The 15,328-nt window shown below is 52.5% G+C and overlaps 1 protein-coding gene across 6 annotated transcripts in view; it reads right to left on the bottom strand.

Annotated features, from left to right (window-relative positions):
- Positions 1–3,015: 3,015 nt before the first annotated feature.
- The window catches only part of IQSEC2 (IQ motif and Sec7 domain ArfGEF 2), an 83,656-nt gene continuing 71,343 nt past the window's right edge, over positions 3,016–15,328 (bottom strand). For 5 of the 6 annotated variants that reach the window (XM_059385787.1, XM_059385786.1, XM_059385789.1 and 2 more), the window contains 8 exons: positions 14,852–15,018; positions 11,946–12,085; positions 10,873–10,998; positions 8,886–8,985; positions 8,220–8,381; positions 6,474–6,647; positions 5,933–5,982; positions 3,016–5,333 (listed from right to left, as the gene is read on the bottom strand). In XM_059385787.1, the coding sequence (XP_059241770.1) occupies positions 4,368–5,333; positions 5,933–5,982; positions 6,474–6,647; positions 8,220–8,381; positions 8,886–8,985; positions 10,873–10,998; positions 11,946–12,085; positions 14,852–15,018 (1,885 nt within the window). In that variant the 3' untranslated portion in view covers positions 3,016–4,367. The remainder of the gene's footprint in view (positions 5,334–5,932; positions 5,983–6,473; positions 6,648–8,219; positions 8,382–8,885; positions 8,986–10,872; positions 10,999–11,945; positions 12,086–14,851; positions 15,019–15,328) is intronic. The other variant, XM_059385791.1, reaches the window with a different exon arrangement.

Genomic DNA, 15,328 nt, shown 5'->3' with positions numbered 1-15,328 from the left:
TCTCTGCCTGGCTCTCTGCCTACTTGTGATCTCTGTCCGTCAAATAAATAAATAAAATATTTTTTAAAAAGAATTGAAAATCACCATTTGGCAATCTGGATAAGCATCAGTGAATCCTGGTGGGTGAAAGTTTGAGGAGAATGGGATATTTATACAATCTCAATGTTGCTCTCCACGAGATGCTCATTTATTATAAGGGGGAAAACAGTAACTTTACAGTGGGGAACACTGTGTAGCTCAATGTGTTACCACGTCATACTTTAGGTCCTCAGGAGACTAGGGGGAAAAAAAACCTGTTGGCAACAGAGGAAAGAGGGCACACTGCCTGCCAGCCTCTGGGCTTCGAGAATATGCCATGCCTGCCACCTGGGCTTCCCTCTCCCATTCCTTCTCACTATGCCACTAACAATCACATACACACCTCCCTCCACACCCTTGTCTACCCTGCTCCCCCTGACAAATGCCCTTCTTTACCAGGGTGATTCCTACTTACCACTCAAGACTCAGCTAAAGGGGCAGTGCCCTCCTTGCTCACCCATCCCGCCACCCAAAGTTGGGCTTTCCCCTTCTTTGTACCTCCCCCCACATACTCTGCTCCCTTCTGGGCCTGTACTTAGTATCATATGGTGTGGACATTATCCCTGCCAGGCTGTTCCCTCCTGAAGGTCTTGTCCTGCTCTAATATGGCAGCCACCACCCACACGTGGCTATTTCTATTTAAATTAAAAAATAAAAATCAGTTCCTCAGTTATACTGGCCACATTTCAAGGGCCCAATAGCCACATGTGCTAGGGGTTACTATACTGGACAGCACAAATATAGGAAATTTCCATCATCACAGAAAGGATTATTGGACAGCACTGGTCTAGGACAAAGAACACTGTGAGTGTCTAGGACCTTTGTCCTTTGTTATATGTTGTCCCTTCCCATCCATGTCCCCAAAGAGATGGGCAGTAGAACCTTGGAAGGCTGGACAGCCACTGGGCTTCTTGTCTTCAGGCCCTCAAAGAAATGGGGAGGTGAGGAGCCAAAATACCCCTCCTCCACTGTCTGGACGGTGAGGATCCGGGAAGCAGAGGATAGGGAGTGGGGACAGGGACAGCTGAGTGCTGGTGCTGCACTGAGGAGGGTAGGGGAGAACATAGGAAAGAGCTGAAGGAGGCATGAAGAGGTCCAGGGCCAGTGGGCGGCGGGAGGGGGGGGGGGACCGTCGGTACACAGGTTGTAACAATCAGTAAACCAACCAATGCAAAGATACCTTACTCTAAGATTCAGCTTAGAAAGAACTATATACCGACTCAAATCAACAAAATTTCAGTGTCATCTGTGCCGTGCAACGCTCTGGACAGCAATGATTCAGACCATTATCACTCTTGAGCCACTTGTGGCCTAGTGGGGAAGAAAGATGACATGAAAGATGTCAGAGGATGTGATCAAGGGCACATTTTGTGAGGGGTGGGTCTTTTAAGCCCAATCTCACCAGAGGGAGGAAATCTTCATCAGGGGATTGGGGAGGCACCTTTGGCGGGGGTGGGGGCAGGCACAGGTAAAATACAGAGCCGGAAAATTACACACAGGCCTTCTCTGGGTGGTCGAAGTGTGGGCGAGGAATGAGGACGAGGAGATCGACTGGGGCCACGTGGTGGAGGACCTCCAATGTCAAGACAGGGAGTTTGCGTTCATTTCTGTAGGTGGCAGAGAACAGCTTACTGTGCAGGAGGCAGGCATTTCACATGCATCTGTGAACAATTTCCCTGCAAGATTATTATCCTTACTATACAGGTGAAAGACCAGCCTCTGAGGGGCTAGGTGAGCTGCCGACAGCAACCTGGTCAAGTCTGTGACTAAGCAAGGATTCGAGGGCTAACAGCTAAACTTTGGGAAGACAAAACCAGCATTAGGTTGAAGGTGGGAGAAGGGGGAGCAACCAGGGAAGAAACCAACAAGCAAAATGCTTATTGGACTTCATTCTGGCCCCTCTGGATCTAAGTTCTTCAAAAGCTCAGGTTGGATCCTGGGGGAGGCATCAAGATGGCCCCAGCTTCTTCTTCCACTAGAATGTGCATACGAAGCGGAAAAACTGAGACACCTCTGGCTATTCCAGACTCTTAAGAAGGCACCAAAAATGTTTACTGACTGCTGCTTCTGGGCAGCTGCTGACCCTAACCAAGAGCCAATGTTTAGCCCCATTCCTCCTGGACTCTGCAAAGACATAACTGGTGGGGCTGGAAATGTGTTCATTTCCTAAGGGGGCAGTTAGGGGGACTGGAGAGTGGCAGGAGCCCCTGTCCCGACTTGCTGTGTGGACTTGGAAAAGACCCTTCTCTTCTCTGGACTTGTCCACTCCCGTTTAAGCTGAAGAGAATCCAGTTACTTGTTACGTGACAACCTAAGTATATACATGTTGAGAGCTCTTACAATGGATCTAGCCCCTGGCTTCCTGGCCCAGGTCTCCTACCTGCCCACCTACCCTCCAGGGCAGAAACACAGCTTGCCCCAGGGGTGTGGGGAGGGCCCCAGGACAAAGCCAGGCCAGCCACAGGAAGGGTAAGCATGGATGGCAGAAGAGCAGAAGGAAGTCTCCAACCTGAGAAAGGAAGAGCAGGGAACTAACTTCCCAAGCACCTACTCCACGCTGTCTGCTTGACATTCGTCACTGCCTGTCATCATCACAATCCCATGTGACAACAGCTCATCCCCTCCAGTTTTAAATCAAGAAGACCAAGTCTGAGAGGATGCTTTTCCCAAGTGTGTGTGCCTCAGGAGGGAAAACCCCAGGATTTGAACTGGCTCAACTCCAAAGCCCACACACCCTTGCTGCTGTCACATGGCAGTTAACAAGCTGAGATGGGGAAACCTCCCTCCTCCCCCACCTTCCACCCACCCAAGGCATCTCACCCACCCTGGTGCCTGGGCTGCTACCCTTCACTCCTCACCTCCCTGGGCTAAAGGCCTCTCTCTCCATGGGCTCCACCCCAGGGAGAGGGGGCATAAGTAGGAGGCAGAGGCGGGAGGTGAGCACAAGGTCTTTTATGAGGCATCAAATATACATTCTTATATACAAGGAGGAAAAAAGACAATGCCTGAACCCCAGCTCCTCTCCATACAGCCCCTCTGGCTGCTGCCCTCCCCCACCCCCAAGCCCCTGGGTCCCTGGACCTTCATACAGCCAGGGTCTGTCTGTCTGTACTGCAGCCCATGGTGGGTGGGGGGCAGAGGGAGGCAGGAACTGAGAAAGGAGCTGGGTATGTGGGGCGAGAGGAAGAGCTGGGGCTTGTAAAAAATATATTTATAATAAATAAACAGGGCTGTAAAGGAGTTGGAGAGGCGGCAGAGATTTTGACGTACAGAAGGAGTCAGGCATCCTGGCTCCCAGCCCCTGCTCTGATGGCTTCAATCTGCCTCAGGAAGGACATCATGGGCTTATGGTGGCCCTCTGGGAGCCTATCTCCCCAGGGCTGATGCTGGCTGCCCTGCTCCAGCGAGGTGTATGTGGGCAAGATCTGTAAAGTGCATTGTCTTCAGTTGTAGGTGGGGTAGGTGTAAGGGAATGGGGGGCATGCAATATGGGTGAGGGAGGGCAGTGCCCTTCTCATCCCAGACTTGAGTCCCCCTCGCTCCCCCCCGCCCCGCCCAAACCTGTCTGGACTTTGATCAGGATAAGAACGTTGCTGTGAGAGGCAAGGTCCCAAAGCTGAAGAGGTCTGGGCTGGGGCCCACTGGAAAGAGGACAGAGGCTGGCTCTGGAGGGGAGGGACTGCCCCTATGGGGGGCCAGCGTTAGTGGGGGCCCACCCGCTGAGGGCACCTACAGCTCTGTTCCTCAGGCAGATGGAGAGACACATGGAGGAATTTAGCCAGGCCCTGAGGTCTGAGAGAGGACAGAGCCAACTGAAGGTTGGCCACAACTCTATGGAGCTCCCTCCTAGCCCTGCGTGGCTAGAGGTGCTCTGGGGAAACCTTCACCCTCACTGCTCCTGACACCTGTCTGCCCTTCTCTACCAGCCAGAGCTAACAGGGAGCCCACACTGGCCCAGAGGTCGGAGGCCACCTCAGGGAGTGAGGGTTGGGGGCGGGGAGTGGTGATGGAGAGAGTAGAGGAGGAAAAAAAAGAAAGAATGAGGATCTCCAAAAGGTCCTCACCACTCCCCAGGGCTTGAGAGCCCTGCGTCCAGGCTTCAAGTGGCAAGGATCCTTGAATCTGGAAGGAAACCCCACGGCAGCTGTTGTGGGTTAGAGGAGGGATTCCAAGGCAGGGAGGAAGTGGGGAGGAGGGCATCTCTATGTGTACATATATTTTGGAAAAACCGGGGAATCTCTTGTGGATTCCCCAGACCTCCCTGGGCCCTAGCTCACTCCCTCTGTTCATCAGACCACGGTGCTGATCCGGCTTGGCTTGGCCTTGGGGTTCGTACTGGGTGGGTTGGCCGTGCCAGGGGGCCCAGAGGCGTGCAGTGGGCCATGGGGGGAGGTGGGTGGCAGGGGCGAGTGTGGGGTGTGGGGTGAGGGTGGGGGCAGGGGTGGGTAGGAAGGGTGGGGTGGGATGGGTGAGTGTGGTGACAAGGGTGACTGGGGGTGGTGAGGGTGGGAATAGGAGCCCCCTGGTGGCCGGGATCCAGGGCCCCCAGTGGCCCCTGCTGCTGGCATCATTTGTGGGTGGTGGCTGAAGATGAAGTGTTTGGGGCCCTGTTTGTGGGCTGGCGGGTGCTGGGGGGCAGGACTGTACAGGGGCAATGGGGATGTGGGCTGGTGCAGGGGGTGGCGGCCATGTGGAGCAAACTGAGGGTGTCCTCCAGCCCCCCGTCTGGGGGCCCTGCCTGGCCGGCCCAAGGTGTAGTGCTGGGGGCCTGGGACGGGGCCATGGGCATGGAAGTGGCGATGTGGCCCCACAGGTGGGGCCGAGGCAGGTGGTGGTGGAATGGAGCCCAGCTGGGGCAGGGGCGGGGGCTGCTGAGGAGGTGGGGGGAGAGGGGGCTGCTGGGGTGGGAGGTAGGGCGGCGGGGCAGGGCCTGGTCCTTGGCAATATTGGGCATGCAGGGCCTGGAGCTTGGACTGCCCATCAGGCAGCACCCCCAGGCCACCGTGGCTGTGACCATGGTGGTGGTGGTGGTGGTGGTGGTGGGTGGAAGAAGCAGATGAAGAGGATGCAGAAGCCTGGCCTGTCGGCGGTGGTGGCATCTGGAAGGGCCCCTTGCCCCGCTTGCTTCCAAACAGGGAGCCCAGGAAGGATGAGGAGTTGGAGACGGGCCTCTGGCTCTTGTACTCCTCTGGCGGCGGGGGCGGGGGCGGAGGTGGCATCCTCTGGTGAGGGCGTGGACTGCTAATAACAGACCCCTGGAAGCGGGGAGGGGGGACAGTCAGGCCAGTCTAGACTTCCTAAACCCCCAACCCTAAACTCCACCCAGTCCCTGAGGGCTGGAGCTGGGGAGACAGGAACACCCAGGGCATAATGAAAGCCAGTAACAGTCCTGTACTTTGTACGCGGAGCTCCCCAGCTTGCAGAGCTCTGCTGTCACATCCACTATCTCATCTGAGCCTCCGCCAGGAGAGGAAGAATCAGTAGGACCTCCTCCTTATCCCCATTTTGCAGGCAGGGAGAATGCTAGGCCCGGAGAGACACAGAGTGACTTGCTCCGGCTCAAAGGGCAGGACTTGGAGGTGAGAGCTTCTCACGGTCCAACTCCAAGGGCATCTCTACTCAGAGTCGGCCCTGGGGTTGAGAGGGGCTAGGGAGAGTGGAAGACAGACTGAGAGACAGGCAGAGTGAGGACAGACAGAGTTGAGGACAGATGGAGAGAGTGGTTGGCTGGGAGAGGCAGCCTCGAGGTTCCCATCAGGGAAGAGGGGGAAGCAACAGGTCCCCTCTTCCTCTGGGGCTCTGAGGCAGGGCAGGGCTCATGCAGAGGGCGAGTGGGGCAGGAGCTGGCACTTACTTCGATGGTGCTGTCCAGCGATCCCACGCTGTTACGCCGCCCCCGCTTCCCTGCACCCACAAGCAAGGAGCCCAGCGTCAGAGCAGCAACCCCCCCTCCCCGCCCTGCTGGGCTCCAGAGCTGGGCACCAGGCCTGGGCCCCTCCCGGGGACAGACACCCCTATTCCCTTTCCCCCATTGAAGAGGGGAAGGTGGGGAGGAGGAGAGGTGGAGGAGGAGGCGTGAGAGGAGGAAAAGATGGAGAAGGAGGAGAGGTGGTACTGGAGAGAGAGAAGAGGAAAGAGAGGAGGAGAGGTGGAGCAGCGAGAGAGAGGGGCTAAGACTGTGGCCCCACTTCACACTCCGTGGCCCAGACTCTGGGCTCCACCTGATCTGACCTGGCTCCCAGGCCCCCTGCGGCATGGTGCCCAGGGCTCTGGATAAAGGCAGGGTGCGTGCGTGTGTGGTGGGTGCAGGGAAGGCTGGCGGTCAGTGTGATAGGAGGCAGAAAGGACGCCCTGTCCCACATCTCCCCAGCCAGGGCAGGGCCCCAAAGACTTGCCTGCGTCAGAGAGGTCTCGCAGGGAACTGCTGAGTGCGCCCCGTTTGAGCCCATCGCCTGCCCCATACGTGTCCTCCAGGCTGCTGCGGGCCAGCGTGCCATTCACTGAGTCCTTGGCCCCTCCCGGCTGTGAGGCGTTAGGCCGCATCATACCTTTCTGCTTCTCTAGCTCCGCTGGGTGGTAGTGGGAGAGACAGGGAGAGAAGGTCAGGGATAAGAGTGAAAGGCCACCTGAGAGATGAGCCTTCCCCATCCTTGCCCACTCTCTCCCCAGGGCTCCTGCTTTGCCCACTGGACAGGCAGCATGCTACCCCCAAACCTCAGCTCCATCTTTGAAGCCCCCCTCCCCGTTACCCACACTGCCCAGCCCCGTTTTGTGCCATGTCCTCTGGCTAGGTTTTCCCTCTGTTCCTCTCTGGTGCTTGCTCCTCCGGTTTCTCCTGCTCCTCCCCTCTTCCTCTCACCCTTCTTGCTCCCAGCTCCCCTGCCCACTCTCAGTCTGGTCTTCCAAACCACCCCTGCCCTTCAAAACAGCTTCACAGCTGCTGGTCACAGCAGGGGCAGGAAGGATTATGGCAAAGGGCAATCATTCCAAAGTCTGCTTGGTTCTCAGATATCTTGCTCCAGAGCAGAGGGCTCCTGGAAGGACAGGAGCAGGAAACCAACAGGAATCGAAGCCTCTATTATATGCCAGCAGTATGCTGGGAGCTGTGTTTACTTGATTTCACTCCATCTCACGACAGTTCAGAGGTAAGGCATTATTATCCACATTTTTCAGAGGAAGAAACTGAGAATCCGAGAAGTCAGAGAGCTTGCCCAGAGTCATACAGCTGGAAATGGGGAGGCCATATTCTGGAAGCAATTCTGCCTGAGTCCAAAGCCTACATTCTCCAGCCTCTTTCTACCCCACCTCCCTGAGGTGGTCATGGAGACCTCTATCGCCCTCCCCCTCATATTGGTACGCTCACCCCTCTCTAATTAGCCCCTGGGTTTCAAGGATCTGGTGAACTGATATGTGGACCCTGCCTTGCTGAGGAGTAGCATCGACCCTGGAACCATGAAGAGCTCACCAAGCAGCTGTCCACTGCCTCAGTTTCTCTCTGTGTGTCTGCCTGCCTCTTTCTCCTCAACACCATGTTACTTAACTGTGACTGCTTAGCCTGGAGAAGAGAAAACTTGGAGGGCATCGAGTGGAATGAGATGTAATCACTATTTCCCATTTATATATGCTGAAAGTGACTTGATGCGGCCTCTAGGGGCCAGAAGAATGGGTGATAGGGACTCAGCTCAGGAACTGGAATGTGGGAAGAGGACAGCTTGTCTACCTTACCTCATCGAATCTCCACAACTCTGTGAAGGACCTTTCATCTTCCCAATGTCATATATAAAGAAACTGGGGCTCAGGGAGTCAGGCAACTTGCCCTGGTTTACCTAAGCGATGAGTAGCAAACCTGGGATCTGAAACTAGAGTCCTACCTCCAGAACCCTGATTCTTCTCCCTGCCGCCTTTCAATAGAAGGAAGAGTTGGTTCATAATTTGGGCTTGGCGTAATAATCTGCTGTTCAGAGGTAATGAGCCTCTTGTCACTGAAGGTATTCAAGCAGAGGCTGAAAGTTTCCTAGAATGAGGGTAGGAAGGCTGGACAAGCTCACCCTCGACTCTGAGATTCTCAAAGGACAGAATTCTTGGTGTCTGCAGGGTGCTGTGTCAGGAAAAGGGGAAAGAGGTGCCACTGGGCTACTCACACTCCACACGGTATTTCTCCATCTCCTGCACCTCGGCAATGGACTCGCGCAAGTCGGATGTGAAGCGAAGCCGGTCCTGGAGGCTGGGGGCGTTGAAGATGATGAGGACTTTGCGTTCCCCGCCAGGTACCGCGGACAGCAGCTTGATCCCAAACTGGTAATCTGTGGGGAAGGGGGAGGTCTGGGATCTTCAGCAGCTCCCCTTTGCCCTACCCCGCAGCCCCCAAGCTTCTGGTACTCATGGCCCCGCTACTCCCTGTACTCCAGATATGAAGGCAAATTGAACTCTAGCTGCTCTCTCAAATCCCTTCCTTCACATCTCTGCTTCTACTCACATTGCTTCTGCAGCCACCCAACAAAGCTCCTCTGGCTTGGTCTTTCAAAGCGCAGCAAGATCACCATCTCTTCGGCCCACCAGAAAACATACACACCCCATGGTTCTCTCTGCCAGACCACGAGCTCCCCAGGGCACAGACCCAAATTATACTTCACCCTGGCCTGCCCTGCATCCCGGGACCAAGTAGGTGCTTTGGAGATCTTAGTCCCGTCGTAAAGGGCTCCAAAAAAAAAAAAAAAAAAAAAAACCGGGGGGGGGTACGGAGGGCGGATGAGCAGGGGGGCCATGGCATAGACTTTTGGGATGCAGGAATCCAGGAAGGGACTCACATGAATTCTGGAAGAGCTGCATGTGCATTTCCACGAGAGGAAAGGACTGACGGAAGCTGTACGTCACCAAGATCTTCTTCTTCTGGAAAATTTTGGTGACCTTTGGCGGGGCAGGGGGGAGATGGAGACAAGAGGCAGGGTTTGGGTGGGGAATTTCCACATGACACCTATTTCTCAAAGCCGCCCTCTCCCCTCCCACCAGCACTAGCGGACACATACACACAAACACACATACCCATGAGCTGGGAAGAACTGAAGCTTGAGAAGCAAAACGGAAGAGACAGGAGAAAATGCAAGTTCCTCATATGTAATGACGACGCACAACAGGCATATACGATTTTTACAGGAAGTAACTGAATGCTGTCCTCTCCAGAAAGCCTGTTGTATCTAACACCTCACACGCACTCCCCTACCCCACCCCCTTCTCTGAGCTGGTAAGCTGCTGCTTCCGTGCCTTTCACCAGGAGGCTTTAGCTGAGCACTGTGCGGGAGTGGTCGCCCCCTGCTGGACTGGGAGCACCAAGAGGAGTCTGGTTTTCGGGTTTCTTGCCCATCCCTGAAGATCCCAGCCAACAATGGCAAATGCCATTGAACCCATGTCTAGAGCTAACGGGTCTTCCTCTCAATAGCCCAGGGTCTTTGTCAAGTGGTTGGGCACTCTGGATTCGACCACCATAGGCTCTGAACACCTCAGGCAGTCTATGAGTGGCATTTAAAAGCAAAATACTTCATTTCAGGACTGTTACAGCGTGTGGTTATGCAAAGCATTTTTTTTTTTTCAATCCTTCGGACCGTGAGCTCCCAAGAACAAGGACTGAGTTTCGCTCATCTCTGTGAACTCAGTGCTTAGCACGGGGCTGGACACACTCTGGCGTTAGTGCGTGAGAGGTGGTGAGATATTTACTCAGCACCTGTGTGAGCCAGGCCCTCCTCTGGGTTAGGCTATTCCCCATCTGACTTCTTAACTCCATCCTCAGGACAACCCATGAGATAGGGATTAGCCCCACTTCGTAGAGGAGGAAATTGAGGCTTAGAGAAGGCATTCTCAACTAGAGATGACTTCGAACCCTGGGGGACATCTAGCAATGTCTGGAAACAGTTTTGCTTAAAGGAGTGCTACTAGCATCTAGGAGGTTGAGACCAAGAATGCTGCTAAATGTCTTCCAACGCACAGAATAGCCCCCATAACAGTTATCCTGCCCCAAATGTTAATAGTGTTGAGATTGAGAGACCCTGTTCTAAAGAATTAGAGAAGACCATGGGGGTAGGGTCGGGGGGAACAGGCCACTGTCCTCAAATCCCTGAGGAGCAGAAGAAACACTTGTTCTCTGTGATTGCAAGGGCCCAGGGAAGATGGTTAGAAGAAACCCATTGGGAGACAGTTTCTACCAATCAGAGCTGTCTAACCAGGAAACTGGCTGCCTTGGAGGAAGGCAGTCTTCTGTCTCCGCAGTCAACCAGGGGGCCATGCAGGATACTGGTTCTTGCTCCGGGTAGGAGGTTGGAAGGGAAACCCTGAAATTCTCTTCCCACTGGCAGAGTCAATAAAAGTCCCAGCTCTAAAAGATGCATGTCTACAGTGGTGACAAGCTTGGTTTTCAGAATCACTTTGAGCATCCTGACCACCTGAAGGTTTCGGAGTAACCTCAGGGTCACAGGTTCCTCTCCTTCCAGCCAACACTCTGGGCTACAGAGATGGACGGGGACTTTTTCTACGGCTTCCCAGGTTGTAGGTATGTCAAGTCCCCTGGTCCTCACATTTTCTCCCCCGTGCAGCTGTCCACCACCACCAAATGGATCCGAAAGGGGAAAGAGGGGCATAGGGGGCCTGTGCCTTATCCAAGACGGCACAGAGGCCATGGCGAAGCACCTCACCCACCACACCTCCACCCGCCACCATTAACGTGGTTCACCCTAGACCCAGGGTCCAAGCTCAGCACCTCCTCTTCATTTCCTTCCCCTGCCCTCCGTACCCCAAGGCACATACCACAAGGAGATCGTTGAAGAGGAATACTTCCCGCTGATGCAACCCTAGCCGCTGGGGGCGGTTTGGATCTGGCACCTCGTAGAGTTGACAGCAGCAAACCAGTCGACGGTGAGGAAGAGACAAGACCTAGGCAGGCATGAAGAAATAGGTGTCAGCAAGGCTAGCATGCCAGCTTTGGGCCTTCAGCACCTTACCGTTTAACCTCAGGAGGAAGTCTACTTCTGATACATATCACTGTCACTGTGACACGAGGAGTCCGAGCAATGGAGGTGTCGGCTTGCCTTTGTTCTTAGTGCTCTCTCTGTCTGGAGTGCCTTTCTTGCCCAGTTCCATATTCCACTCTTCCTCCGCATCCCAGTTCTATGACTGAAAATGACTTTTCCCTCCTTTCTGCTCCCTTAGACTGACTATAAGGCAGAAATAAGTATTATGCTGACACTCCCCACTCCCAGTCTGTGAATGTCCCCAAGGACGGAGACTCTGTCTGATTTTATCAATGTTCCTATTTCCTAGTGAAATGCTGGGCTCTGTGGAAAGGCATCTGTAAATGTTTTTTTTTAAAAAAGATTTTATTTATTTATTTGATGGAGAGAGATACAGCAAGAGAGGGAACACAAGCAGGGGGAGTGGGAGAGGGAGAAGCAGGCTCTCCACTGAGCAGGGAGCCTGATTGGGGGCTTGATCCCAGGACACTGGGATCATGACCTAAGCCAAAGGCAGACACTCAACCAACTGAGCCACCCAGGTGTCCCAACATCTGTAAATGTTTGTTGACTATAAGACTAGAGGGTGTTCTTGGTTTTGGTTATCAACTAACTATTACCTTGGTTCCCCACCTGGGATGGAGAGGCAAAACTACAGGTGGAAAGGATGTGCACTAGAGGCATTCCCCCAAGAGCATCTCGCTCTGTACCATGACCCCCAAGGAATGCATTATCACCATTATCACCATTATCACCATTCAGCAGGAGACGGGGAGTCTGGGGCTCAGAGAGGGATACTGACTTACCTACCACTCAGTGGCAGAAACCAGCCCAAATCCTGTCCCCTCTGCAGCCCCCCAAGGCACTTACCGGTTTCTTGCCCACAATCATGCGCTCCACGGCCTGCACCTGGGACACATGGTCATCATTGGTTCGCAGTTCACGGCCCTGGATACGCTGGTAGATGCCCACCAGGAGGTCTCGGGGGATGTCTTCACCATTATCAACCCCTGCGGAGGGGAGCAACACAGGGATATATTGCATAAATGTGGGGGGTGGGTGGCAGGGGTTCTCCACAATATCCCACACTGAAGCAGGAGTGCAAACAATGGCTATGACTGGAAGGAGTGTGCACCCTCAGTCCTTTGGTCAGGACCGGGCCAGAAAAGGCGTCCTTTGTCAAGCATCTGGACGACCAGCTGCTTTCTTTCCCAGCATGGGGATTTTTTCTAAGCAACTCAGAGCACGCTGTGATGAAAATCATCAGATACTTTTTTTCTTTTCTAACTAGCAAAAATAATGTTAAATTATATATCCAGTGTTAAAAAGAGGGCAGGGAAGTGGGCACGTATATGAACATAACTGTTTTGGATGATAACTTTGCAAAAGCTTGAATACTCCATGACTCTTTTTCTCGGAATCTGCCCTAAGGAATTACTCAGAAATACATGCAAAGATACATGTACAAGTGCTACTTACAGGAAAACTTCGAAACAACCTAAGTTCTCACAACAGAGGCCCAATTAATTAAAGCTGAGTGTATCCAGTTAAAATAATTTACAACTATCCAAAACTTGGTGTTTACAAAAAAGCATGAAAAAATTCCTGTAGCAAGGTAAGTAGAAAGAGCAGGATAATAAATCACATTCACGGCGCGATCTTAACTTCATAAAAAGTTCCATATGCAGAAGGAAAAAGACTAGCAAGCAACAAAAAAAATATCAACCATGGTTGCCTCTAGGGGGCAGAATTCGGGATGATTAAACAATTTTTTCTCATTTGCTATATTTCTGAAGTTTCTGGGTATGAGCAAGTATTCATTTCGTTTGTTTGCTTATTTATTTAATAATTGGAGGGGAAAGATATATGCATATACTATATATATATATATACATATACATGTATATACATACATATATGTATTTATATATGTGTATATGTATTTGGAGAGGTACTTCCTCTCCAAATACATATACACACATATACATATGTATTCACACATATAAGTGTGTATGTACATGTACGTGTGTGTACATACAGAGAGAGGATGACGGAGGGAGAGAGGATGGGTGAAATGAATGAATGAATGAATAAATGACTAATAGCAGGATTCTGGGAGACAGCTCCAGATGGCCTCTGATCTAACTCTCTCTTCCCAAGTCTACCATCCTTCTCCACTCCTGACTGTCTGCTGAGTGAAACCCACTCACTCTTCCCTCTAAACCTTCTGCTAGAGAAGATGTTTTCTCCTTTGGAAATGCCACACCTCCTCCTTGGGCAGGTGTTAAGGGAACATCCGTCATCACACCGCCTTTTTACCTCAGCTGCCAAAGAGCTTGAGCCCAGCAACCGTGCACAGCCTGCTGGTCAGCCAATTTGTCTCATCTGTTTGTTTTTCCTCAATTCTGTTTCCCCCTCTCATTTCTGTTTAAAAATCCTAACGTCTGTGCTGTTTTTAGTAGGCTGGTCTTTGGTGAGATGCCAGGGCTTGACATCAATACAATAAACTAAGAAAAAAAGGTCAGGGCGCCTGGGTGGTTCAGTGGTTAAGTGTCTGCCTTTGGCTCAGGTCATGATCCCAGGGTACTAGGATAAAGCACAGCAGTGGGCTCCCTGCTCAGTGGGAAGCCTGCTTCTCCCTCTCCTACTCCCCCTGCTTGTGTTCCCTCTCTCGCTGTACCCCTCCGTCAAATAAATAAAATCTTAAAAAAAAAAAAGGTCACCTTGACCTTTTTTCTCACCTGGCATTCAAGGCCCTCATGTATTGATTCCCACTGACCTTCCTGACTGCATCGTCCACCCCACCTTTTTTTTTTTTTTTAAAGATTTTATTTATTTACTTGAGAGAGAGACAGTGAGAGAGAGCATGAACGAGGAGAAGGTCAGAGAGAGAAGCAGACTCCCCATGGAGCTGGGAGTCCGATGCGGGACTCGATCCCGGGACTCCAGGATGATGACCTGAGCCGAAGGCAGTCGTCCAATCAACTGAGCCACCCAGGCGTCCCTCGTCCACCCCATCTTGATTGTTTTCTCAACAACTTGTCCTACCTCTGTGCCTTTGTATTCTTATTGCTACATAAGCCTCCTCTATTGCTATTCTGTCACATTATTCATGTCTTCAAGGCCCACCTTAAAATGAAAATGCTACTTCCTCCAGAAAGTGCGTTGGAGGTGGGCTCTCTCTCCTCTGAGCTCTGATTGCACTTGTGGCCTGTCTAACATCACGATTCGCTCTTTCTCTTGTGTTGGGTATCTGGTCTAGTAAGTCAGTCTGTCCCACAAACCAGGAGCTTTAAGGGCAGGGGCTGGGGTGTCCTTAGCGTCCAACACAGGGCCGGGTACATGGGAGGCACTCAGGGTCAGCTGGCTGGTCAAGGGAATAAGTGAACATATGGATGGAGGAAAGGGTACAGAGAAGAATTAAATGAGTCTTTATGGGCATAAATAAAGAGGAGAGGGAAAGAGGACGTGATATGTCAATGAGTGGATCAGTACACGCTCTGTAAGAGCCAGGGCTTTTAGCTCTCATGCTTACTGCTATAATAACCCCAGAACCCACTCGCTCAGTATTCGGTGCAGGAATGAGCAGACAGACAATATTCGAGCGAATTAATAAGGGAACGTGGCAGCTTTGGCAGAAAAGGAGAGAACCCCACAGGTTCATCTCCAGGGAGTCTATGTGATCTTTCCCCTCCTTCCCCAGCCCACTCCCAATCTTCCCACTCTCCCTTCCCAGGTGAAGAATGGGACAAGCCGATAGGGAGGTGTAGGGTCACCTCTCAGGTTCTTGATGAAGTCATCTAGTTTCATCTTGCGTTCAGCCTTGACGCTGGGACTGTACATGTCGGTATTGAGGAGGATGATAGCAAAAGCGAGGATGAAGATGGTGTCTGGGTTTCGGAACTGGCGCACGAGGGCTGGGTTACACACACAGTACCGCTGGCTGCAGGGCGGGATCATGGCCAAGGTTAGTCACCAGTAAGCTTCACCTACCCACCATCCCTCGCTCCCACCCCACCAATCCAGTCTGGTGCCCCCAGCCTTCTCCCCCAAGAAACGTCCCCAAGCCTTTTGGGCATGTCTTCTTCCTTCAGTTTCCCCATGACCAGCATGTAAAAACCACTACCACTACCTTTTATGGAGCTCCCCTAGGGGACTTAGGTATATTGTGTCATGGAATCCTACCACAAGCCTGCAAGGTAGTGATTGGCAGCCCCATTTTACAGAGGAAGTAATGAGACCCAAAGGAAAGA

Source organism: Mustela nigripes, chromosome X (assembly GCF_022355385.1).
Source record: "Mustela nigripes isolate SB6536 chromosome X, MUSNIG.SB6536, whole genome shotgun sequence".
Taxonomy (NCBI): domain Eukaryota; kingdom Metazoa; phylum Chordata; class Mammalia; order Carnivora; family Mustelidae; genus Mustela; species Mustela nigripes.
Note: the sequence above shows the minus strand (reverse complement) of the source record. Positions and strands in the feature narration are given on the sequence as shown.